Source organism: Pholcus phalangioides, unplaced genomic scaffold (assembly GCF_987345545.1).
Source record: "Pholcus phalangioides strain wild (caught in Gottingen) unplaced genomic scaffold, Ppha-v1.0 ptg000031l_1, whole genome shotgun sequence".
Taxonomy (NCBI): domain Eukaryota; kingdom Metazoa; phylum Arthropoda; class Arachnida; order Araneae; family Pholcidae; genus Pholcus; species Pholcus phalangioides.
Genome location: NW_028301621.1, coordinates 8,838,094 through 8,865,882, shown reverse-complemented (window position 1 = coordinate 8,865,882; position 27,789 = coordinate 8,838,094). Strand labels below are relative to the sequence as shown.

The 27,789-nt window shown below is 35.9% G+C and overlaps 1 protein-coding gene and 1 non-coding gene across 3 annotated transcripts; both read right to left on the bottom strand.

Moving 5' to 3' along the window:
* Nucleotides 1-689: 689 nt before the first annotated feature.
* Nucleotides 690-27,789, bottom strand: LOC149067100 (poly(A)-specific ribonuclease PARN-like). 2 transcript variants are annotated; one of them, XM_089252966.1, is made up of 11 exons: nt 27,570-27,789; nt 23,123-23,221; nt 21,111-21,172; nt 19,557-19,618; nt 19,332-19,395; nt 17,920-18,014; nt 17,105-17,239; nt 14,034-14,123; nt 4,479-4,554; nt 2,418-2,499; nt 690-1,250 (listed from the first exon to the last, which is right to left on the bottom strand). In XM_089252966.1, exons 6-11 carry the CDS (start codon nt 17,962-17,964, stop codon nt 1,184-1,186), a joined length of 495 nt encoding a protein of 164 aa, XP_089109092.1. In that variant the 5' UTR covers nt 17,965-18,014; nt 19,332-19,395; nt 19,557-19,618; nt 21,111-21,172; nt 23,123-23,221; nt 27,570-27,789; the 3' UTR covers nt 690-1,183. The 2 variants fall into 2 exon arrangements, with proteins under 2 accessions (XP_089109092.1, XP_089109093.1); XM_089252967.1 differs by lacking the exons at nt 19,332-19,395; nt 21,111-21,172 and having other exon boundaries at nt 27,570-27,658.
* TRNAT-GGU (transfer RNA threonine (anticodon GGU)) lies at nt 7,694-7,767 on the bottom strand. Its single transcript has one exon. It is a non-coding gene; the product is annotated as a tRNA-Thr (tRNA).

Genomic DNA, 27,789 nt, shown 5'->3' with positions numbered 1-27,789 from the left:
TTACCAGTTGTCACCAAAAAAAGCAAAGTTGCTAATAATTGCCAATGGCAAGAAATGAAGCACAACTGCAAATCACAGTAGATTAAAATGAATTTTATAGAAAATAATAACCAACAAACATGTGGTCATAATGATTCTCAAGTGTTTGGAAAATAATTTTAACTTTTGGTTCCAACAAAGAATATGGGTGACCATATGACTCATATTCCCCCCCCCCCAAGACATTTTCTCATCCCAAGTTTTTTCCTTTATAAAAATGTACTGTTTTTCAGAGAAGCTTGAGTTTTAATTCATTTTCCCAATTATATGTTATCACTATAAAAATATGTAATTCATCTCACCAGACCTCTTTTCCTATTCCACTATGTGGCGTCTATAGCCAGGTCCAGAAGACGCTGTGCGATCATGTGGTCATAAAATGGACTCGCACCAAGGACCTGAATACAACCTTTACCGGTGGCACAGTGGTGGTTGGCAGAAGTTTGTTTTCTGTGGTTCGAGGTACGAATTGCTCTCTGGAATTATTGGGGTGTCTGCCTAGCCTAGTCAGTTATAATTTAAAGGTGTGATTGTGAGTAGGCATCCACTGCAGAAGAGTTTCGTCACTGTGAGAACAACAAAAGATTAACCGCCAGTGGGTGGAACCAGCTTTTGTTCTCATTCTGATAACAGAAAAAGAAGAGACAGAGTTCAAAATATATAGTTTATTTCCCTTCAGAGTAGTATAGGAATATGAGTACAGTAAAATAATAGAAAAAAAGACAGTATTTATCTTTCTGGATTTTTTATATTCTTTGAGTTGGAGGTGGAGGGAAGCACTATTATCTGCATGAAATCGAAAAAATATATATATTTCAGCATTTTTTACACAGAAGGTTTAGCAATTTCTACTGCAACAGTTATAATGCGATCAGGGGAATTTTAAAAACTGTGTAAAGTGTTGAGGTATGGAGTCTCACGTGGGCACTCCATGATCTTGCTAAAATTTTCTCTAGAGTACATAAACTAGTAGGCACAGGTATTTCTAGCCAGGTAGCACTCACAAAAATCACTTTGCCTGAAGGGGAATATGATGCTCTTAGATAGCCTTATTCTATACTCCTAGAGCTTAGTGCTAGAACGACAGGAAGCGGTCTGAACGAATGTCATTTTTTCACGTCATCCCTATTATTATCTTCGGTTTTCAAAGTTTTCGTTTCTTGCTGGTGTGTAATTCAACATCAGGTTCACCCTCCTGATTTGCCGATGACCTGAGAGAAAAATATAAAGCACACAATGAATAACTTAAATGTTCTAACAAAAATAGAATAATTAAAGCTGGCCGAGAGATTAAAATAAGTTCTTAATTAAAATTATAGTTGGGAAATTCAGTCAAGAAGAGTTGTACCAGAATTGAGTTCTGGTACAACTCAGCTTCATAGCATTACAATGACCCAGTTGCGTCAATGCTGGGAATACTTTAGCCATTATTAGTATTTTGTAACATAGGGCCAAGTAAACCCAGAGTTAATTGAAAAAATTAAATCTCCACCAGGAAGCTCACACTGAGTACACACAGGGTTTAAAGTACTTCTACCGCACCTGTGCTCACTTAATTTTTTTCACCAAAATATGTTGGCATAAGGACACTAAATAAGATTTACGTCAGGAGGGATAAACTTAAAAGATACACCTCCTTCCTTTAACAATATGAAATTCCATATATAATAAAGTCTTTTTGCACTATGTTTTGAAGTAAAAAAAAAGTATCTTGTTTAGCACTTTTTATCCTTAACTTTTCCACCTTCTCAAGATTACTGTCCAGGTTGCTTATAAACAATCCCTACATTGTAGAAATTCAGCGCATCGTGATTGGCTGAAATGAGTGATGAACCATTATGTCACTCACTGTGAAATTTTTGCTGGCGACGTTTAATAATAGATACATTTAATTGTGCTTGAATCCGACATCCATCGCTGGAGTAATGGGTATAGTATGAGTGAGACTCATGTACCAAAGGTTGTGTGTTCGATTCGATCTAAAACTCATCCAATTTTTTTTTCCATCTTTGCTGTCATTTACTGATTTGCAAAAAAATTTTTCCATTTTTGTTTCTGATTTAATGAAATGCGGTTCATGTACATCGAGAAGGCAATAATAACAGCTATCATTTCCTGATTCAATAAAAAATGCTTCCAGTTTTCGTGAATGGAATTCAGTTTCATCCAAAACTCTGCCTCTCATGATGTCTTGCTGGCTTTTTGGCTCGCAGTAACCAATCACCGATGTGCTAATGCTTCCTGTGTTACTAAGAGAGTAGGGATCGTAATTACGTGTCCAGGTTAGGTGAATCCTTTGATTTCCCCCCCCCCAACCTTTCTAAATCTAGTCAATAATCACCAAATTTTGATATCCATAATGAAAATGCATTGCTTACGTGTCATCATATAATGATGGATTTTGTTTCTTGTTGAAATCATAATATGGTTCAACCGTTATTCCATCATGAAGTTCAGTGGCTGTTGAGAAAAATAAAAAAATTTAAATGAATCAATCAACTTCAAAAAAATATATTAATTTTTATTTCAAATAACATTTACATGGGGTCGGAGGGAAACAAGAATGTTTAGTCAAATTTTGTTTACTCAAATGTGCAGAGGCCCATGAAAAACATTTGAGTTATTGAACTTTAACATCTTTAAATGACAAAAATTTATACTGACGCTTGAACACTGCATACATTGTCTGCATTGATTGGAAGTGGAATAATTTTGGCATGACTAAACATGGTAAAACGCATTTGCTAACATAGAGCTACATCGCAGTTACTGAGAGGGTAAATTATTTTTTTTTTACTCTTACCCACAAATTTTGACTTCAAGAAAAGTTCCAATTACAGAGTACACTGAGGATAGTTAAAGTATTTCCGATGCTCTGTTCAAGCAGCATCAGAAAATGGTATTCGTTTTTTATGGCAAAATGGGATGCAAGCCAATGTATGGTTCTGTGGTTCCCAACTTCAAGGCGCAAATGCGAGCCGATCTCCCCGTTAAAAAGTCTCGCCACAGAGAGCAACAGTCCTACAACGGTAAATCATTCAACCATAACACTTCACTCATAGTTAGTAAAACTGGGGGCAGATGACAGCGCTACACATAACAAGCATTACACAGAAACAAACTTCACGTCAGGTTGCACTACACGTACACGCACATTCCCGCATGTACCGATTCGTTGGGGGGTTCCGCGGGGGGGGGGGGGTGCATGTGTGGTGTAGCAGTAGTAGGTAGGGGCTCGGGGATCCATGATGTTCTTAAGTCAGCCACCTCGTTGGGCAGTTTGCCTGTTGTGGCGTTGTATTTGTATTTGTATGGATATTCACCAGAAGATAGTGATTTCAGAGGAAAATGCTGATTAGAAATGTTAGATTGATAAATTTTCTGTAGTGGCAGACTTTTCTCTTCTACTATTCACCTTCTCAGAAAAATAAATTTCTTATCACCATTTTCTTGATTTAACCCATGTAATATTATATTCTACATCAACCCACAGGATCCTATATTGTATCTGTAGCTATTACTGTTCCCCCGATACGATACGTTCTGTCGATCCCTGGAGGTGATATCATACACCCGCGGTTCTCAACCGGTGCTCCACGGAGCCCTTGGGGCTCCTTCTGCACTCTCCAGGGGCTCCGTGGCTGCTCAAGGAAAATGAAAAAAAAAACAGTAAATTAAAAAATAATAATTATAAATATTTTCAAGTAGTAAAAACAAAACAGTAACTTTGATGAATAATTAAAAAACTGGCCTACAGGGCTCTGCCATAGAATTTTTTTACTTAAAAGGGCTCCGCGAGTCAAAAAGGTTGAGAACCGCTGTCATACACTATGGGAGTTAGAGCATAACAATTCTAATGTGTTGAAGCTTTGAAATAATGAGAAGGCTATATCATCCATGGGACACAAACTAATGTACTTATCGGGTTGTTTGGATTGATATTTTAGCTATCAACACCTTTTTGCGCAGGAAGAAAAGGTGAAAAGAACAAATTAAAAATACATATATATTACTTGAATTATATACAATACTTTTAAAAATAACAAAAGCAGTAAGGATCAATTGAAAAATGATTCTAATTTGATACAGAAGAGAATGAAGTATTATATAATTGCATAAATATACCTTTTTTCTTCGCCTGATCATCTTTGCATATGATGAATGCTTGTTTGGCACTCACATATTCTACAACACACACACACACACAGAAAATCAATTTTATATATATAGATTATTAACCTTTTCTGGAAGGACAAGTCCCATGAAGGTTTCAATGTGGGTGTATGTATGTCCATTTTTTTAAATATTTTTTGTGCATTTTTGTCTCATCTGTCATGTACTTTGGTACTTGTTCTATTATGTAAAAAATATATATAATATTACTACTGAGGGTTTTGGAGCTTATTACAGAGGAAAAGAAAAACAAACAGAAGTCATACCTGATAATGGACATCTGAACTGTCGTACAGCTTTAAATAAAAGGTACAAAACTGTTTGCTGACGTGTGCAAAGATTCTACGAGAAAAATATACAAAGCTAACATAAATAACAAATAAACTTTTAAAGACTAAAGTCAATTTACAGCACAGAAACAAAATTTGGTTTCACACAAACAAAAGTTTAATAATCAAACCAATCTCTAACGTTACAAAATATTAAAAAAACTAAGACTTTGAATGTCTGTGAATTTCAACAAGGAAATCAATGGACAGAAAGAAAAATAGAAAATTACAGATTTTACGTGACACCAATATAGTGGAATTCTGGTGGTTGCGTATATGACTCATTATTGAAGTACAGACTTATAGGGTTAACAACTATTTATTAACCGATTAATACTTAAACATTCAACAATTAAACATTAGGGTCTATTAATTAAATACATAAAATCAAGAATTGAGATCAACATCATAAGCATGACCAGCGTGAATATGGTGGCCTGAAGAAGAGAGAGGTGAAAGCAGCAATGCTTTCAGATTGTGTGATTCCAGTTTATATGCAGGTGGACTGCAGTGCCAGATGTGCTCATCACAGCAATTAGCATTAGAGATGTGAGGTGAGAATATTCTGAGAATATTCCCCTGGATGTAAAAATTGGAGAATAATCGAGAATATTAATTTTTCTTTTAAATAATTTAAATTTTTTTACTAATTTTGTTTATATTGTGAAATATAAATCAGTTTTCATTGCCTGAAATATTTACAACACAGTTTTTGGTATAATCACCTCCCAATGACAACTTTTAGTTTGAGAATATTCTCCAGGTCATGATGAGAGGTTTTAAAAGTTCAATTATAAAGATTTTAGAAAACTTTAGATTAAAACCTAAAAAATTATTTTAAAATTAGATAAATTTTCAGAAATAAGTTCACAACAAAAGAAATTAAATCAAAGTTGATTTATAAAGGAAGCTATTCTTATACAACCACTTTCATTCTAAGATACACAACTGTTGTTTTCTTCAATGCACATACACTTAAATTCTGTATCACTCACATTTCTTTAAAAGTTGTGCAATTCAGCCCTGTTGGTTTAATTTTCTTGCTTTCAAACTTTAATATTGTGGTCTGTTGTTGTTAGGAACCATCGAGTCGATTTTGACTCTTGGTGACTATGGATCATGGCTCTCCAAGCTGGTCTCTCATTCACAGCATGTCTCAGTTGTACTAGCTTCATTCCAGTGCTTCGCAACACCTCTTCTATCCATTCAAAAAGCTTCTCACTTTCTGTTTTTACTCTTTATTGTGGTCTACAAACTTCAATATTCCCATCTTCTTGATGGGAAGAGAGATGGGGACGGAGAATATTCTTGACAAAATATTTCTCTTAAAGGACTACTATCATAAATTACTAAAGAATATTCTTATCAAAAATAATTATTATTCTCAAGTTACTTATTGAGATTATTATAATAGATGTTATTACATATATTCTTGATAATACTCTCTGGAAAGATTTCGGTAACTGAAGAATATTCTCTGGAAGGACTATTATTAATAACTTCAGAATAATTCTTATCATTTTCTATAAGAATATTCCCCAGTAACACAAAAGTAGTCCTTCCAGAGAATATTCTCAAGGTATACTATATATATGTAACTGTATTATAAATAACAGGAGAATATTCTCATCAAGAACTTATAAAAATATTCAAGTTATTTATAATAGTAGTCCTACCAGAGAATATTCGAGAATATTCTCCGAAAGATTATTCTAGAGAGTTTTACATCTCTAATTAGCATTACACCATAGAACCTCTTCCTCTAATAGATGCTTTTCTGATCCCTGGTCCAGTGGAATAGACAAGTCCGTCATTTACGGGGGGCAGGGGCACACTAAAAATGGTATATACAGTAAAACCTTGTTAAGTCGTCACCCCAATAAGTCGTCACTCCGGTTAAGTCATCATTTTTCTTCAGGCCCTTCCAGCTCTCATAGACAACAATGTTATTAAACCCTTGTTTACTCGTCGCTAATTTCGGTTAAGTCGTCACTATGAAAAAGTTTGAGAAAGAGGAACAGACTATTTTTATGGCTCCCATGAAAAAAAGAGCTTGTTAACAGCATTGTCATATGCTTAAAAGTCACCATAAAATCCTATATACCCAAATGGAACAGTTTAAGTAGTGAAAGTTAAGCTGGGGAAGTTCATTGACGAATAAGGTTTTTGGAACGTCGGGGGACTGTTCGAGCTAGATGTCATTGCTACATGAGCTCTACTAATTTAGGGCTTGAAATTTAAACAAAATATCTTTGTTGAAAAAAATTAGACGTTCTTTCCCAAGTTGAGGTCTTCTGTTTACTTTTCCCTGCCCAGGGCCCCTCCACCAAGTCAAAAGTATTCGAGATTACTTTCTAGTTGCATCATGAACTACTGATGAAGAATTCAAACACTAAAATTAAATTTGACGTATATGTAAAATTAATGTGCAATAGAGAGTTTCTATTATGAAGAAAAGCTACCTATTCTAACAGTTGCTCTGTTAGTCTAAATTAAAAATTATGCAAGTATAAATCAAAGTGTACAGTATATTTTACCACAATAATTTAAGTAATAAGAGATAAAAGAGGTAAAAAATAGCTAATATTTTTTCTTTCGCAATTTATAAATTTTATTAATATTTCCACAACATTGCACATTAAAACTGACACTCCGCTTAAGTCGTCATAATTTTTCAATAACTTGAGGTGACGACTTATTGAGGTTTTACTGTATATATATACATACATACAGAGTACATGTGCTTTGCCCCCCCCCCCCCGCCCCACCTGGAAAAAGTTGAAATGATGGCCCTGGGAATAGAGCTTCAATGTATTTCCCTCCCCATTAGCAGACATTCTCGTTAGTGGACAGTAAAATCAGGCAAACAATTTTTTTCGAAACTCTAATTTGTTAATTTTTGGTCATAAACCAAGAATTTATCATATTCTGGTAAGATTTTTTGTTTAATTCCAAGCTTGCATTGGTAAATATGATAAATTGTCAATTAATTACTTAATTAACTGAACATAACTATGGTCCAGGATGTTAAATGCAAATGGTACTGTTGGTTTTGTTTCTTGATACATGCGAAGAGAGACAAGACTGATAATCAAGGAAACAGTTACTTTCCGGATATTATGCTGAGGTGAGCTCGGAAAGAAAAGTCATCACGTCTCCGCCGGGACTCGAACCCAGGCCCTCTTGCATACCGGGCAAGCATGCTACCATCTACACCACTGGAGACACATGAATCTGCCTTCCTAATTTCACGCACTGTGTCGTGAGGCGCTGAAGTAGAGGCATTAGTAGCCTCTCTTAACTTCAGGAAATGGCCCCCGGGTGGGACGGTTTAGAGAGATATAGATGGCTTTTTTCTCAGCCAGAGATATCAGAAAATTTGCCCTTTTGTCCCCCTTTTCAGGTTTCCGGAATTATTTTTGTTTTCTGGTGAATATTTTTTTCTTCATTTAGAAACATATTTCTTCATTGATATGAGTTTTTTGTGTCCCCCCCCCCCCCCCCCCCCCACACACACACATTCACCATTGAATTCAGTAAAACTGCAGAAAACAAACTTCCAATGAATTCAAATTTATCATAATTTTCATAATACATTCATTTGTAAAAAACAATACACACTAATCAGTGACTGCAATTAGACATGTCTACACTTCTTGTCTGATAGAATTTAACATGCACTATTCCTATCAGTCATCTTTAAACGACAGATCAGTGTTTAGTTCTATATTTTATTTATAGTCTTTCAGCTTGGTTAACCCTTTCTGGCACGCTACCCTTTAAATTTGGAAATTAAAAAAAAAAAAATTGTAGGCAGTCTATTCAGGCTTAGAGGAATATGCAGGTATAATTTTGTAAAGATTGCACTTACCATTTTAATTTTGTGTGTATGCCTGAAGAGGGCTCACTAAGTCACAGGAGCTTCTAAAAGTGCGGTGAAGCGAGCATTGCTGAAGAGCATGTAAAAGGCAAAAGAAAAACTTTTGCCTGTGATTAAAAAACACTAGAATCTGATCCCCGTAGCAGATTTAGCATTACCCAATATGCACCACAAGGAAGCCTGCTACTCTACCCCCCCCCCACCCCCAAAAAAAATTCTTGGTATATGAGCTTCTTGATTATCATATGAATAAATGAAAAAGGATAAATCTTTTCTATGAGATATTTGTATTACTTAGATTTGAGATATTTATATTACTTAGATTTGAGATATTTATATTTACATTTTCTTCTATTTAAATGTCTGTCAAAGGAAGGGGTGCCGCTGATGCACTACAGCACATCAAATACCTTGAATTTCAGAGAAGGACGCATAAAAATTTGGTTCTTTCGTAATTCCACGAAGAAAAAAATAAAAAGAAAGAACCCCTCTGACTTCTCTTTTTCCCCTCTCTTTCTACCGTCTATCACGATCATGCGACCTTAAAAAGTAGTTTTGCCACTTTGAAGTACAAATAAAGCATTTTACTGTATTGTATTGATATAACCATGGTCGTTGAAGAATAAGATGACGATATCTAGTTGCATCCCTGAATGAAGGGCTGTATACCAAATTTTCCAATTTTGGAGAGTTTTTCCCTTACGGATTAAACACAGCATCTATACAGCACAAATTTGCTTGGCTCCTACAAGATTGCAATAATGAGATTTTTTTTTCTTTGAAAAATCATAAAGGATTGGAACATCCATTCAAATTGTAATAAAATTTGTGGGACCGTTGGGGGGGGGGGGACAGATTTTGTAAGAAAAACTCAACCTTGAATATCCACAGTTTTGTCATCACCACTTCGCATCGTGAAAATTAAGAGTGTGTATGCAGAATCGTCCTCTAGAGGGAAACAAGGATTTCTTGCACAGAAATTTCGAGTCACTACACTCAAAAATAATTTTAAATTAACAGATAGTAAGTATAAGAATGGTTTCTAAATATTTCAATTTTCTATAAAAATATGGAAAAATATTTTTAATTTTTTTTCTTGGGGGAGGGAGGGCCCATGTCTTCCTCAAATTTTGCCTTTGGCAAAAATCCAGGTTAGGAACCCGCAATTGTGCAGTGGTAATCAACTTTATGGCGCAAATGTGAGCCGATCTCCCCATTAAAAAATCTCGCCACAGAGAGCAACAGGCCTACAATGGTAAACTCTTAAATCATTACACTTCACTCAGTTAGAAAAAGTTATGACAGATGGCAGCAATACACTAAACTTCATGTCAGGTTCACTACACATACAGGCACATTCCAGCGTGTATCAATTCATTAAAAGTTCCGTAGAAGAATATGGATGAGGTGCATGTGTGGTTTAGTAGTAGTGGTAATCAACTAAATACAATTTTCTTACATTTTTCAACTTCGAGTTGGCTATCCCCTCTTTGAAAAAAAAACTCTTTTGCTACGATGATCACACAGACATGTATACTAGGGTGGAACGAAAAAAAAATATTTCGAAAAATATAGAATTTAAAATATGCCTTTATGTGAGGAAATGCCATTCCTAATTTTTTTCCCCAAAATTTAAACTTCTTGAGGTTCCTCATCGCCCCTGAAGTTTTATGCACGTGTGGAATTCTATAACATGACACCGCGGAGGAGGCTTTCCTATTCCCTTGAACAAGTGATTCATTCAGTGACCTCGATGTTTTTCCCTTGTTTTTTCAGTATTCATTTGCAATCTTACCCCTTAACTGAGAAGGTGTATAGAAGTCAAAATGATGACCAGAAGCTTTTATTGTTGTGACATTTTAGGAAATCCTAGATTGGAATTCTCGGGTCTCGCCCACCTATGGCGATGTTAAAAAAAATATGAAAGCAAGGAAAGATTCTCACACTTTCAAGTTGAACATGAAATCTTTTCAGTACGAAGCACGGAAATTGTTCGACATTACAGCATGCAAATGTGATTTTGAAGACTAAGTAGGACAAGTTGGTAAAGGTCCCAAATTTAGAACGAGATTTCTTGCAAGATCAAAGTACACGCAAGATGACCATTGGTTGAGTAAATGTCCTAACAACGAAGAAATTGAAAAACAATGAACAAAGGAAAATGAAAACGGTATCCCGTTTGAAGTCATCTCAAGAAGAAATGGCGGAAACTAGTTCATCAACCACTGAAAACTCATCTATATCCAACGATTCTGAGGAAAGTGATCTATATGAGCCAAAACACAGTTTACCGTTGAAGTTAGCATTTCCATCTGCTGGTACTGAATGAATGAATGCCAGAATTTTGCCATCTGCTGGTACTGAAGCTGGTCCATCAATCGGTGCCGAAAAAAGTACTTCATTTGCTTTTGAACAACAACTCCAAGAAGCAGTAGAGCAAGGGATATAAAGTCCTCAATCCTAGACTTTTTGAAGCAAGATTTATACGAAGGAATTAATGGCAATCGGATGCGACGGGTTATAAAACCATAGGATACCAATACTGGTTATAAAAATGGTGTTATCAAATTAATAGAGAAAAAAAAATAGGTCATCTTTTGCAATGGCTTATTTGTCTTTTTCACTTTAATGAGTTACCTCTAAGGCATCTTGTGAAGCATCTAGATCAGTGATTCCCAATGCAGGCGTTAACTCTTGGAGGGTGATGGAATGTTCCAGGGGGGCGGTAGAAGCTACGGGTATAACATGGGATCCTATAGATTAGATTGTGTTGGGGGCGATGGAATGTTTCAGGCGGGGAGGGGGGTGGTAGAAGCTACGGGTATAACATGGATGGGGACAGAGCGGGGGCCATGGTTGGTCTGGAGGGTATAACATGGGATCCTATGGGTTAGATTGTGTTGGGGGCGATGGGAGAAAAAAACTTCTACGTCCACCCAGAGAATATATTCTCATTACTCTCAGATGGGAATCTCATTTACAAAACACTGGGAATCAAGAGAATTCTGATAATTAGAAATGAGGGATTATCAGAAAAGCAGAAATCCGTACACATATTCCATGTTCCGAAAATAAACTTTTCTGCTAAGCACTATTCGGAACTAATTGAATGGGATCAAGTGCGAGTGACTGAACCACCTATTATAAAAAATCAGAAAATGGACCCATAAAAATGATCTGAACCTGCTTTTCCATCTGTACAGAATTTTCCGTGTCACACACAAGCAGTTGAACGGTGCGTATGACTCGTAACCGAAGCATCTCTTGCCGTATCAACAACCGAGAGTCGTGAAGGCTTCATTCAAGCCAGAAGAAAATCATGGAGTACTCTTCCATCATTTGAAAAAAAAAAAAGACTATTTTGCAAAAAAGTGAAATGTAATAACAGTGTGATAACAGAGGAAGCAATAGAGACATTCTCCTGACACGTATATAATCAAACTATGTTTTTTTTTTGTTTTTTAATTTGGAACATGGTTATAGTTTTGTCCCCACCCCTTTATTTATATATATATATATATATTATATATATATATTCAGTTTTTTGCCTCATTTACTGAATAACTTTTAAATTAAGTGTTTTTCTTTTTTTAGCGAATGCTTTTTAAATATCGTCAACTTCGTTTAAAAAGATTTTTATAATGTGCACTTAGAAAAGTCTTTAGGGTCCGTGAGGAACCTCAAGATATTAAAATATTTTCCTAGATTTTAGTATAACTTCTTAAAACCTTGAAAGACATCTTTTGAATACTAAGGCAACATCAATTTCTAAAAAAAGTGAAAAAACAACCTTTTTCGTTCCACCCTAATGTATACATCAAGTTTCACACACAAATCCAATACAAAACACCTCAAATGCTGGACACACACACTCAATCACTCTCTTAAATTTCACCAACACAATAATGCTCTGCCATAGCTCCCATATTTAGGTGTGAAAAATATATTGCAGTTATAGGGTGGTAGGTTAGAGTTGTGGACTATCGGGGAGGGGAAAAGAAAATCATTCTACCAGGAAATCGCTTCGCAAGGATTTATATGAACAAACATCAGCATCTCATTTGCTTTAAATTTAATTAGAAGATATTGAAAGAGCTAAGGTTTTCGGAAATGAAAAATCCACAGCCAGAAGAGAATTCATAAATTATTGATTCATTAATATATAAATGTGCCTAATTTAATTATATTTGTTTTAGATTTATTATGTATGTGTTTTTAACTGTTCTACTGTGTCCATTCAAATATAATTCTTTCTCTCTTTGTATTTTCTTTCAAATATTGTAAAATATGTAATTAAATTTGTATAGTTTTTATCGTAACTGACTGGGGACAAATAAATTATGTTATGTTAAACTCTCAGTGTTAATGGGTTTTTTCGCAAGCTTTCTCTACTAGTATACAATGGAAGTAAAAGAACCTAGTCATAAGCTGGTAAATTAATCTTTTTTTTTTCAATGAACCTTTGGATTGAAGATGTTTTGATGTTTTTAGAAATGAATTATTTATTTGATTCACAGGAATACCAGTAAATGATGGGAGGGCATACTTTATTTTTTTCAAGAGGGGGCCCACTTTTAATCAAAAAGACCCAGATTTTACCAATAACCTGGGTCCCGGGATCCAGGTAAATTAGAATACAGTGGCATCTTTAATAATGTCTCTCTCAGTCAGCATTTTGTGATATCTCAATCTGATATCAGTGACGTGTGAATCTGAATCTGCACTCGGATCAGCAACGTATTCTTCATTGTCCTCTGCATACTCAAATTCATTATCAAAAGGCAATTTGTGTAGCAGTTTGTGCTTCAGAAATGCTCAGGCCTCTCCAAGCCATTTACAAAATAATTAATTAACATTAATAACTATACAATATCATATCATGTTAGAAATATACAAAACTTAAAGCCAATGAAACTCTGTATTATGAAAGCGGGAGAAAAAAAAACTGCTCTAGTGAAAATCAAAGATAAAATTAATCAATTGATAAAATTACTCTTGACCTTCAGAAGAACTCTCCCACAATTCCTTAGTTGATAACCCCACTGAAAGAAAATAAAACAGAAAAAGAAACCACAGCTGTACCCCAGCCTCCTCTCGTGAAACATGAGATTTTTCCATCCCTGGAACCTAGGCTCTATGCTCTTCTGATTCAGTGAGCCCAATTTGCTCACACTTTGAATTCGTGACTCGATTTTAGGCAAGCTTTCAATGTAAAAAGTTAAAACTACTATAGAATAAAGAGATTGATGTACAGCCAACAAAACATTTTTTTTTCAATTTATATCTAAAAAAAAGAAGAAACCATTTCTTTAAAAAAATATGGGTTTAAAAAAAATAAACACAGGCCAAAAGTATGGGATCGGCTTGTGTGGTGCTGTTATCTAGTGTTGATAAAAATATTCAAAGTAATCCCTAAACAAATTTTCATTTTATTTATCGTTATTTTCAGTGTTTGAAAAGGGAATTTTTTGGGTGAACCAGAAAGGGTTAATATTCAAATATTTTCAGTTTAATATGTATTTTGTATATTTTTTTTCATTCACCATGGTGAAGTAGTGTGATAATGAAAATTTGTGATTGTATGAATATAACTATTATACATAATAGCAAACCTTTATCTCATAAATGGATTCACCCACGCATTTGGTGTCTATGAAATTTGGCAGCAGTTCTTTCACCAAAATCTTGTAAACCTTGTAGTCCTGAAAATTAAAGAAAAAAATCAATAAATGAAAACAAATGGTATCATCATGATGTCTTGGGGGCATTCAAGTATTAAATCAGAATAAATTTGGCTATTTTTGACCCCATTGTCAGCAAAAATTAATCAAGCTGGGAAAAAGCCACCTAGTGGTACTGGGCCCTATCGATGAGATTTTGCTGACCCCCAGGGAAGTATGTAGTGGTATAGGGCAGTCAATGAACTGGGGAGGTTGTGAGAGATTTCTCCAAAATAAAAACTTTCAAATAAGAAATTTATTTTTATTTCAAAATACGTCAAAACTAAAGAATACCTTTATTCAGCTGAGCCAACTACCATGTATCACACAATGTAATTTTATCAAATTCTACAATAATCAATATATCAGCTCTGTCATGCCAGAATCATGAATGTGCAATATCTTTGCAAAAAAAGAACGTGGGAAATGACGTTTGAATGTTTACTTTACCCATGTTACTCTATGGAAATTATTTTTCTAAAATGTCTTGTAACGTGGGAGTATTTCAATAGGGATTCACATTTCAGGCACAACTTAGACAGCAAAACAAGGTATTCAAACAGCTGATAAAAAAAGAAAAATTTGTACATTCATCTGGCATGTGGCAGACGATATCAAGTTAGCACTTTTACAGGGTGACTTAGAGAGAATTACCAGATTTGAAAATTGTATACTTAAAAATTAAAAACAGACCTTTATACATTATTTTAAGTAATATGTGAATATATGGGGAAACTGTCTACGTTTTATGAACAATTTTTGTGAATGGTCGATTTCAAGTGTAGAATCATTTTGAAATCTGATGAGTCTTTCTTAATCACCCTGCATACGAAAATATAGGACCATACACCACGCTACACTTGCATCTTGCATAAAAACTAAGTACATAAAAAAACAAAGTAAATATTTATATGATATTAAAAAAATTGAATATCTTTGGAAGTCAATATCCCCTAATTAAAATCAAAACAAGCATTCCGGAAAGTGCTTTTAGGACAACACATTTACTGGCAAAAACTGGGACATATGGTCAGCCCATGTAGAGGTCAGCGATAAATTTATCGGTCGAAATGGAGACATGGTTCAAAAGTATGCGCTCCACTTTTATGAAGTCCTCTTGCTGTTTGAAACATAAACTAAAATATTTTTGTGAAACAAAACTAAATATTGAAGAAAAAATGGTACTTTCATACATTGTTTTAATCAATTTGTTAATTTAAGATGCTTTTTGAAAGTTAGTAACTTGAAATTCTCTGGAAGATTTACTCTGCCCCCCCAAACTTTCGATCAAAAAGTGTGCCTTTCGAAGGAAAACAACCCCGTCTCCCTAAAATCTGTCATCCCAAGACATAACCTTCATTTCTCTGTCTAACACAGATCTTGCTATAACCATGTCTGTAAAACTTATCAGCATCATGGGGCTCCAGGACAAGTGAAGTTCTGTGGTCCCTCTACCCAATTGCCAGTACCAGTAGAAATAGGATAATTTTGCCCCCTATTGCTTATGTAATCATCATTCTAACTGCTCTCCCTGCCTTGTCATCCAATGTACAACACCCCTTCCCCCCCCCCATGGGTGCTGATGCAGGGATGCAAGTACCACTCATACATTTTGGAACACCAAACTTTTATTTTTGGAGCAGAAATTTGGAAAATGGAGCAGGACTAAAAACGAACTATCTGCAATATATAAAGGTAATTTTTCCCTAAAATGCTGAAAATGTTGTCAAAAATTATTAGAATGGATAATTTTAGCTAAATTTCCTTTGCAAAGTTCATTTAAATTTTTTTCTGAAGTATCTGTCTCTGCGAAAACATGCACTGCTGAAACGACAATATCAATTATTTGACTTTTTTTTTCAAACATGCATACTGAAAGCCTAGGCAGCAAGAATTTTTTGCTGCTTGACCACCAAAATATTATTCCCTCTTCTATAGCAAAAAATTTTGGAATATAATAATGGTTCCATGAAAAAAAAAATGTGTATCTCCACCAATGCTGGGGTGGCTCTTGAACCGTGGGACTGAGGCACCAGTCTATTAGGAGTGCTAAATCTGAGATGGACAGCCAAAAAAACTTTGTCAACAAAGAAAAACGCGGACAAGAATGCCAAAAATAGATCGCGCATGGGTAGAGATTTTTTTCCTCGAATCGCCTTTGTTTGTAGGTGCCAGAATCACCTTAGACGGTTATTTTGGCTTAACTTTTTACAGATATATTTAAAATAAGTATATATTTTAAAAACCTGAAATTCAAGTTTTCTGACCAATCAGCAGTTTCACGTTGCTCACAGCGCAGAAACTCTACTCCTAGGAAAACTCTGCTTTAGGTCAGAAGACAGCGTGATTATAGATGGTGAGCAGGGCCACCTTAAGAGCATCGTGGGCCCCCCATTCCAAGTGATTTTGCTGAGGCCCAACCTGGCAAATTCTCAAAAATTTCAACCAGATCTCATTTTTGTAAGGCCTAGGTGGGGTCATGCGTTAAGACGGCACTGATGGTGGGAAGGGGATAAAACTTGTACATAGGTTTTGCCTTCTGCACTTTTTCTCCTTGCCTTGGAAAAAACTCATCCCTTGGGTGAACAAAATTTTTACGTGTGCCCATTTTGTAAATTCCCGGTATTTGATGCGATATAGCAGCATATCTTCAGGGATTCCGTGCCATGGCACACCATGTAGCAAGAGAACAATTTTACCACAGTTTGTTGCATCCCTGCTCATGCAATAGTTGAATGGCCCCCTTGAACCAAAGGAATGTTAATAGAAAAATAATTATTTCAAAGATCAAAATGAAATGTGTGTATACACTCAAAAGAATAATGAGGAATAATAATCAGAGAAAGACCAAACAAAAATATGCACCATCACAAAGAAAATTAATGATAAAAGGTGAATAAAACTAATAACCTAAATTTGGTTAATTAAATTAATAACTCATTGAAATGAATATCAAATATTACTTGAGGCAGTTCTCCATTAAACATTTTCAGCAGGTGAAATACATCAAGATTAGCATTGTGCATTACGACTAGTTGTTTCGATGCGGTTATACATTCGATAATTTTTCTTGCTCCAATATTTCCATCTATCCCCATCTAAAAAAAATGGAAGAAAAAAATAAAGCAAAATTCCCATATACACACACAAACATGTCCAAACAAAGAGGAAAATGATTTTGACTATAAGAAAAACTTAAGTTTTAGCAAAACAATAATAGAAACAATAGTATTACAGGTTAGCATAATACTAAGAGCATCTTTTTTACATCAAAAAATCTTTAAAATGGATTCCGGGTGTGGGGAGGCAAACCTGCCCAAATGAGTGACAGTTTTTGTTAAAGTAATTTCATACTTCAATAACTTGATCGAAAATAGACGTAACACAGCTATCTCGGTCTTGTTTTAAATAAGAAAAATAAAAGTTTGTGCCAGTTACCGCTTTGAAAAAAAAATTCAAATTTCTAAAAGGTTAAATTTTCAAGCATTTGTCTCATAATCACGAAAAGCCTAATTTTGACCCTGTATAAGAGCATATATAAACAGTGGCTTACAACAATTACAATTTATGGAACAAAAAAAAATTATACGAAGAAACTTAAACTCAGATCAATATAAATACTGAAATAATTGGGTTTGGGGGTGAAGAAAATAAAAAAAAATGAAAACACAGAGAAATATGTTAAAAAATACAATCAATAAAAAAATCAATATTCATCGTAAATGAATATTGTAGAGAAAATTGTGACCATTTATAGATAAAATATTTCATCCCTCACCAATTTTAGGGCTTCCTGCTTTTCATCAAGCAAATCATTCTGCATTACTTTATGTATCAGGTCTTGCTCTTCATTCTTGCTTAAATACGAAACGCCTGAAAACATATAGTTGGTCAAAGCCAGTAATACTGATTAAATGTAGTGAAATTTATATTTTAGTATAAAGCCATCATAGCCAAATAATTATATGCATAACCACCATTTTATCAAATTTGTGATAATGAATTAAAAAAAAAGTTGTATCACCCTCGTCTATAACCCAATCTATGCTGAAATGATTCCGCCTGAGGAAAGTTAGGGAAGATGGCTGTACATGGGCGGAGAGTCAAACGTAGAGTCGACTGATCTAATGTATATATGTATAGATGAATTGATATCATCATCTCATCGTGCCCCCCCCCCCAGACTTCCAAGTCAATCTCCGCCTATGTGACTGTAGGAGAGAAAAGGGTAATGAATTGGCAAATAATTTAAATTTAAAGCAAGGCATATGCCTATTAAGACTCAGTGAGAAATAAAACAAATTAGGTACAATGGTGAGAAAACATTAAATCCTAAGTTCACGAGTTGCAATTTAAGTGGTGAAAATTTGAAAGCACCCTTAATTTGTTTATAATTAATGGTTTACAAAGTGAACATTTGAGAAGGATACAATATAGCACAATTCTTTTTATCACATACAGCAGCATTTCCTCAACCTTTCTGAATCCAAGGACCAGTAAAATGTCTGAAACAATTTGATGGATCACTTGTGTTTTGTATTACGGACAATCCTTTAATTTTGGTTCCAATTTTTTTTATACAATAAATATTAAATATGTAATATTTACTAAGGTCATGAATACACAGCATTTTTATATGTAAATTATATTATTTTTATGAAATTAAATTTTCATCTCAAATGTTTTTCAGGTTCTTTTTTTTGCAATCGTGATCGTACCTACTTTTGACAATGGTTTCAATGACAATAGGCGATGCCCTGCATTTTACCCTATTTCAAATACTTCATCAGATCATTTGAATATTTTTCCCTGTGAAATAAATTTTTTTTCACTGCAATTTGTAGCAGTCTTTCATTTCTCCCACTCTTCAGCAATTTCAATTAGCAAATGGCATTTGAGGCAATAAACTGAATTTACTGAGTTTTTTTTACTAAATTTAGTGATGTCTCGTAAGATCGCAATTCCCGAAATTTTCCCAGATGATGCATATTGAATCCAAATATGAAGGTATAATTTTTATTTGAACCCATGTGGAAAAAAAACTAACATTAATCAGGGTATGAAAAAATCATGATTTAAAAGAAATCAAATTTTTTCGATTTGAATTAATTTTTTTTATTAAAACTGACTGCTTATTAATTAAAACAAATCTTGTTAATCATTAAGAATGCATATTTTCATATCACCTACCTATTTTTTCTCACTGGCTCGGCCACGTAGCTTAGCTGGAAGACATCTCGGCAACGGGATAAATCTAGCGGCAGAGTATATATGGTAAGCCTTCTTAACAATAAATTTGATAATTTCTTATTCAATGTGTATTTGTTTCGGTTTTTCTCTCATATTGAAAAAAAAATTCATTGTCATTGAAGTCAAATAAAAACAAAATTTTGTTTGTATATTTTTTTAATTTACCTATTGCCACTCAATTTTATACAGCTCAGTCCAATTTCTAGAATTTCCAGGTCACTTGATGTCTAAAGGACACATAAAAATCAAAATGTATTGTAATTTTGTCATAAGCGAGACTATCCATAAAATTCACTGACAAAAAAGTATAATTAAATGTACACCAAGCCAATATAGGATATACTACAGCATGAAGAAATCATGAATTTTTTTTAACTAAGATATAAAAGCATTTTTTAAGAATGGGATCTTTATTTTAAAATTTTCATGCGCCAAACATGCAAATGTACATGATGATGTTGTTGGGTGGCTTTTCCCCCCTTTTCAATTACATTAAACATTTAGGATGTACAATGCAATTATGAAACAATACCCAGGATGGAAGATAATGCCAGTCGGAAGAGGACTATAGTATGAAAGGGAAAGTTTCTGTTGTGGCATCAATTTAAGGAGTTTAATTACATCCCAACAATATGGCAACAATAAGGCAAAATCTTTGAGTGTAATTTCCTGAGTATAAATTCATCTTCTCTGAATAGCATTAATTGAGTAAATTTTCAATACGATGTTGAGGTATTAATGACAGTGTGGTGTTGAATATACCCCAATTCAACAAATTTCTATGAACAGGGAAGACAGTTCATTCGGACCCAATTTGCTGTACAGCTGGATCCCAACAATAGTCGGAACCAAAATCTACCTTGGCAAATCATTATTGAAAAGTTTTCAGCTCTTAAAAGCAGGGTAAATTTAGAAGAAAACAGATATTCGAGATGGGTAAGTTATTGTTAGGCCAAATACCCGCAGGATCCAAGCCAGTGAGAGCCCTCTGCATCCCACGAAGCAGATACAAACACCAACCCAGAGGTGAACTCGCTGAAGTAAAGGCATTAGTAGCTCCTCTTAACTTCAGGAAATGGCCCCCAGGTGGGACGGTTTAGAGTGAGATAGATGGCTTTTTTCTCAGCCCGAGATATCAAGGAAACAGTTATTTTCTAGATATTTTTGCTGAGGTGGACTCTGAAAGAAAAGTCACCATGTCTCTGCCGGGACTTGAACCCAGGCCCTCTTGCATACTGAGCAAGCATGCTACCATCTACTGTGACTTTTCTTTCCGAGTTCACCTCAGCAAAGATATCTGGAAAATAACTGTTTCCTTGATATCTCGGGCTCAGAAAAAAGCCATCTATCTCACTCTAAACCGTCCCACCCGGGGGCCATTTCCTGAAGTTAAGAGAGGCTACTAATGCCTCTACTTCAGCGCCTCACGCCACAGTGCATGAAATAAGGAAGGCAGGGTCATGTCTCCAGTGGTGTATGGTAGCATGCTTGCCCGGTATGCAAGAGGGCTTGGGTTTGAGTCCCCATGGAGACGTGGTGACTTTTCTTTCCGGGTTCACCTCAGCAAAAATATCCGGGAAATAACTGTTTCCTTGAGAAGTGACCTAATTTTAAAAAAAGTATCTCCGTAGAGAGCAGACAGACCTTTAATATGATGGGGGGGGGGGGGGGAGATAAAAGAAATCTTTTATTTTGATCAATTTGAAAAAAAGTGCTCACATTTTTTAAGTATCTATATCGTTCTTCCGGTTTTTCAAAACAACGGTCTTTACTGATGGTGACTGTAAAAGGAAAGAAATTAGTATAATTACAATTTCAGTATTGAGCTCCATAAAACATATTTTAATAGACATGATCACATATATAATTTCCAGAGGCCAGAAGTTGAAACACAAAAAATAGCAAAAATGAGCAGACAAAATGGCAGTAAAAATGCTTCAAATAAGCACTAAAAAAATATATAGTCAATGGGGAAAAAACTTAAAACTAAGATATTGTATATGTGCATGCTGCTTAATGTGATCACATTGTTACTCAGGGTTTTCATAACACTAACCAACTGACAACTATATCCCAAAAAACCAAGATGCAAATAAGGGGGCCATACAAACTCTTTCATGTGAAAAATGGGATAGCTAAATTTGTTACAGTTCAACTTCAAATGCTATAAAATGTTCAGCAGAATGCAGTAGGCTGACTCATTTTTCTAAAACGTATCATACAAAGAAATAAAAAAACCTGATTTTTTTTGCTAAGCTTTTCGTGTTTAAGCCGAGATCATCTTTTTTTTCAGCCATTTCGAGGAGTTGGAATAAAATGGCTTAATGAGGGTTGTGATATATATTTTTTACTACTATATACAAACCATAGATCTCACAAGAATGTTGTTCTGCTCCCAGAGTCGTCTTGAGAGCACTGGGCCTCATTGCAAAGTGATTTATCCGAGGCCCCCCTAGAAATTCTGGGTACATGACATTTGGATGCATGCCATTTGGACGCCAGCTGATTGTACACCCCCATTTCGATGTGAGCAGTCTGTGCATTGTTTCTTTACGAGGAGAAAGGGCAAAGCATTCATTTCATTACAAATATCGGCCAATGTAACACATATTTTCATTATATATTTCAACATGGTTGAAGCAGTATTATTGAAGCGCAACAAAGAAACCTTTGCACATGATAGTCAACTTTATTGGTTCTTTAGATATGTTGCTAACGTTAAACGTATCATCAAAACTATAAGCATCTACCAGGAAACTTCTAAAAATTCTTGATCGCTGATTCCAGTGAAGGTGATCGAAATCAAAGTTTAATCTTTGGCTGAAAAGTATTCACCCTTTAAGTGACAATTATAAAAAATTAATCTTCCCTTCAAAATGTCATATCTTTTTTAATGAAGTTGGCCTTCCGATTTTCAACTAGTGCAAACTAAGGAGTATATGGAAAAACTTCCGCAGTAGCACATCGATATAGAATGACGTAGAGATTTTGATACCATTTGACGTCGCCATGCCGACGTTGTTTACAGATGTCATTCTACGTAAAAATGACGTACATTTGTCTGTATAGTTCAACGTAGCAAATCCGACATCAAGCTATATCTGGCTCAGAGCGGCTTAAGATTAAGCATGCCCACTTAATGTTAAAATTTGATGCAACGGTGGCTGTCTAATCAAATGAGCTTCTCTCGCCATCATAGGAAGAGGCAAGAATTCGATTTTCGAACATGATGAAATAGAGATAACGATAAGAAAAATAATAAACTCAAAGTAAGTGATGTATAGACATGAAAACAAATTAATTTAACCCAGACAAAAGCCTTTTGATTAATTTAATAGGAATTATTGATTAAGAATGTCGATTTTAAGATGAAATGAGACGGAAAAAATAAGCACCAGCAACAACGTGACTGGGAGAGCAATAAAGAAAAAGGTGAAGCCAAAGCTGTATTAAAGATCTTATGTCGCTTTGGTATAGACTTTTCTCTAAAATTCCCCGTATCTTTAAAAATGATGAGAGGAATAGAGAGGGTGGGTGGTTGGACTTACTTTTTATGCTTAATATGAGAATTGTATTTGTCGTATAAATAGCTGCTTTCTTGTAAAATAAATCTGTGACGTCCTGAAAATTGTTCCTCTCTGCTTCTTTCAAGGATTTGTGAGAAATTATACGGAACAATACATAAAAATAAAATTGTGCATAAATTTAAGTCATATCAGAATTTCACTTACTGATTTTGTTTACAAGCATAATTTCACTCTGTAATCTGGGGGCCTATTCACGCCAGGATAGCTGTAATGTAGACCTAGTCGGTTGATATCTGTAATAAACTGGACAACAAAATTTAATATGCACACATAGCTTTAGACGACATCTTCAACACTATGTAACACATTTGCTTCTACTTTTAGTAGAGATGAAGCATAAATCCTGTCTATTGTTCTGAAAATTTTTGTTTGTTTCAATGCTTGACGTAATTCTGGCTTCAAAGTTATAAAGTTATCTTTCTGTAACTTTTTCATTAAAAGTTTGCTTGAGATTGAATATTTTTCTTAATTAAGAATTCGAATAAATTTTGCATCTTATTTGTTAAGGTACGTCCACACTCATGTACAAAGTCGCACAACACGTAGTCTGCAACAATCGCAGAACAATTCTGCAACAATTCGGTGTTTCGCAACTTCCCGTTGACCAAATAACCGATTTTTTTTTATAATCCATCTCGGATGGGAAACTTGTAACAAGTCGTGCAACATTTCTTGGTCTTGACATAGTATACACGAAGATGAGATGGAGGGTGTATCAATAGGGCTTCAGATGAAGGCCCAAGGCGAATCTCATCATTTTTTGTTGTTGTTTTTTTCATATAAAAATGGACTGTAAAACTGTCCATTAAAAATTTCGACCTGTAGACCCGGAAAAAAGATTTCAGCCTATTGTCCCAGCCATAGGCGTACGCAGGATTTTCTCAAGGTGGGGAAGCAGGAATCAATCCATGTAGGGGGAACCCCATTACCATCCTTTTTTTTACTGATTTACTGAATTTAATTATTCATTCATTCATCCTGGAATTGCCGTGAGGCCCAGGTTGGGAACTGCACTATATATACGGTAGATTCCCAATTATCCATGCAGTTGACTGGATCGACCACGTAGCTTGGCTGGAAGACATCTCGGCAACGGGATAAATCTAGCGGCAGAGTATATATGGTAGGCCTTCTTAACAAAAAATTTGATAATTTCTTATTCAATGTGTTTTTGTTTCGGTTTTTCTCTCATATTAAAAAAAAAAAACCAAAGTAGATTCGCCAACGCCAAAGAAACATTTAAGGGTGAAAATCAGGGTTTCTGGACGGCCCGTGCATACCGTACTCCAGGTCTTCCACATGCGGGAGACATGCATCGTATATCCATGAAGTTTCAAAATAGCTCATCCCCCTCACAAAGTTTATTGGGAGGGTGACCAGCAGTTTATGAGCCTCTAGATTTTGCAAAGTTTTCCCAACAGGGTATACGTAAGATGAACTTTTATCGATACGTATACGATTTGCGTTGCGATAATCAAATTTATGATTTTGAAAAAATTCTCACCGAAAAAAACTTACTTGAAAAAAATGTTCACGGAAAAAAAAGAGTACGGCTCAATTGAACTGAAAGATAAATAATTGTTCTGTTCAAAAAAACGGGTCACAATGGCATATGTGCTGAAATTTATAGAGTGGCACAAGCATTGAAAATGATCTTCTGGGACATGGTTACAGAAGAAAATTGTCCATCCTTGGTATAAAGCAGGGGTTCTCAAACTGTACGCCACCAAACTTTGTCAGGGGTTCAGCGGAGTGGCGGCTGACAAAGGTTTTTCGAAGAGATCCATTGTCAAACTGCTCCGGGGAGCAACGGGTAAGCGTTGCCACTGTCATGGTTGAGTGGTCATAGTGACGGACTCGCATCCAAACCCCACCATTGCCGCAGTGGTGATCGGCTGAAGTTGGTTTTCTGTGGTTCCCAACTTCGAGGCGCGAATGCAAGCTGATCTTCCCGTTAAAATATCTCGCCGCAGAGAGCAACAGGCCTATACAACGGTATAATTATTCATTCATTACACTTCGCGCACTATGAGTTGAGAAAAAATTCATAGTTTAAAAAAAATTGATTGTGTGGTTGTGGTGGCATTAACTCTCTGGCATAATTTTGTTTGGCCTGTCTGTTGTTTTTGAAGAATAAAAAGAAGAGAGAAAAATTATCAATCTCATTATTCTTTTTCTTTCCTTCTTCATAGGCCTTCCTGGCCAATTCGTATGCCAACAGTCGTCCTAATTGGATGTGAATCGGCTCTATATGCTATTCTGGTCTGGTCCGATTGATTTAACTTCGAGTGTCTCAATCCTGCCCCCCCCCCCCACATAGGGATCCTACATGTTCATTGGATCGTCCCGTATTTTTTGGGGCAGGTAGCCTGTTACCCATATCCCTTGAAATCATCCGATGTGGCCTGTGACCTAACATTATATAAAAAAAATAAGCTAAGTTACACATTTCCAGATCACTCAAGTGACCCGCGACATATTTACAGAACAATTAAGTGACCCATGGCTCAGTTCCAGAGCACTTAAATGTCCGCGACACGTTTTCAAATAAATGATATGCCCCCCCCCCCCACCCAAAGCTGAGTACCCTTAGTGTAGCCTACGAGGTGCATTTATACATTCAAGTAGTAGCATATGGGTCTAATTTTTTATTCAAAGTGAGCATAATTAAGATTAGGTGCATACAATTGAATATTTTTCTCTTAGAATTGAATTTTCAAGTCCGCTTACGGACCACCTATCCCAGTGTTTCTCAAAATGTACGTCGCCAACATCTTCCAGGGGTTACGCGGCGAGCTGGAGATATTGATTTGTGTGGCTATTTATGCGTGAAGTGGTTCTTTTTATATGTGGGAAAATATATCCCAAACTATTCTGGAGAGCCACAGATGAACCATGAAATGGGCAAGGGAGCCAGAGGTGGCCACACACAGTTTGAGAACCACTGACCTATACCCATTTTCACAGACCACCTCTAGTCCACGGACCATAGATCGAGAAACGCTGAGTTATAGCGATTGTACGAAACCTGCCACACTAACTGTCGCCAGGCATATTGTGATAGTCGCATTATACATGTGTCTAGCATAGGGACTCTCAACATCTTGGGTTCTCCCAGACCCCCTGCGTGGATGCGATGTGGGCCACTGACCCCTGTGCCAATAAAATGAAGAGGCAACGCATTATTTTCAGTATTTTTTATTCAGTATGAAATAATGTTAAAAAGCAATGTTAATTATTTTATAATATAAACTCACGGACTCCCTAAAGCCTCTCTAATGACCCCCCTCCCCCGAGGGATTCATGGATCCCTAGTCTAGCATTGTATTACCATACTGATGATGAGTGGTCTACGCTCGATATAACGACCCCCTTCATCCCATCGAAAACGGTCGTTATATCGAAAGGAAAACATATATGATAGTCGTTATATGAAAAAATTGGGACTTACCCTATCGGACGTTGTAATGGAATAGTGGCTATAACATGGGGTCATTATAAAGAGCGTCGACTGTACATTGGAAAAAAACACACACACATGCATTTCGTGAACATCCCCATTCTTGCATTAAACTGCTCCTCCAGAGGTGTATTTACCGGTGGGAGGGAGCAAACTTGGTAGCCTACATCACATCCGCGCAGGGGGTCTGGGGGAACCCAAAAGGTTAAGAAACCCGTGCTAGACACATGTATAGTGCGACTATCACAATATGCCTGGTGACAGTTATTGTGGCAGGCTTCATACAATCGCTATAACTCAGTGTTTCTCTATCTATGGTCCGCGAACCAGAGGTGGTTCGTGGGGTTAGCAGGTTATAGCCCAAGGCGGAAAGTTTGAAGGGGGCGGAAAATTAGGGGAATGATGATTGGTGAAGAAAACTGGTGGAATGGGAGAAGGGTGGCAAAATTTGTACCGTATTGTCTACTGACTGTTAAACAATAAATTCGACTCTGCCTCTGCCTAGAGAGCAGGGAGAGGGGGGGGGGGTCCAGTGAGTGAACAAATAGCATAAAAAGAACGAGGTCGGAATCTCCCAAAAGATTGACCTAAAGAGTGAGGGACCCCATGTCTGTGATCTTTTAAAACAGTGACCTAGAAAGTTTGTGCAAGCATGTGAGTGACCAAAACAGTGTGCAAGCATGTGAGTGACCAACACAGTGTGCAAGTATGTGAGTGACCAAAACAGTTACCTACAGGGTGTGTGAACATGGGAGTGGCCAAAAGAGTGACATAGAGAGTTCTCAAGCATGTGGTGTGTTACCAAAATACTGTAGTAACCTAAACTGTAAACATGGGAATGATCAAAAGATTGAGTGACCAATAGAGTGTATTAACATGGGAATTGACCTAGGTAGTGAGGGACCAGAAAAAGTACTGCCGACTTTTATATCGGGAGCCATTTCGCGGGCCGGATAGAACCTCTTGGCGGGCCACACTCGACCCTCACTCCTGATATACGGTTAAACATAGAGCAATATTCAATCATTCTTCCCAGTTTCGATTTATTGATGTAACCCCCCCCTTCCCCATCAGAATGATGCGAATCCCGTGATTTTACTAATTTAAATAAAATGAGGAATAGAAAATTACTTTCAGAGGCGTCAAAGCAGTTTTTTGCGACTACTTATCGCCGCAGCGGATTGACATCTCTGCATCGATATGGCGATTTTTTAATAGACTTGACTTGACTTGAATAATTAGTGTCCTCTATACCTACTGGATTATAATAGATACAGATACAGATAGATTAACGTCCTCTATGCCTGTTATAATAGATATTCTAATAATAAATACAATGATTTTCGCGATT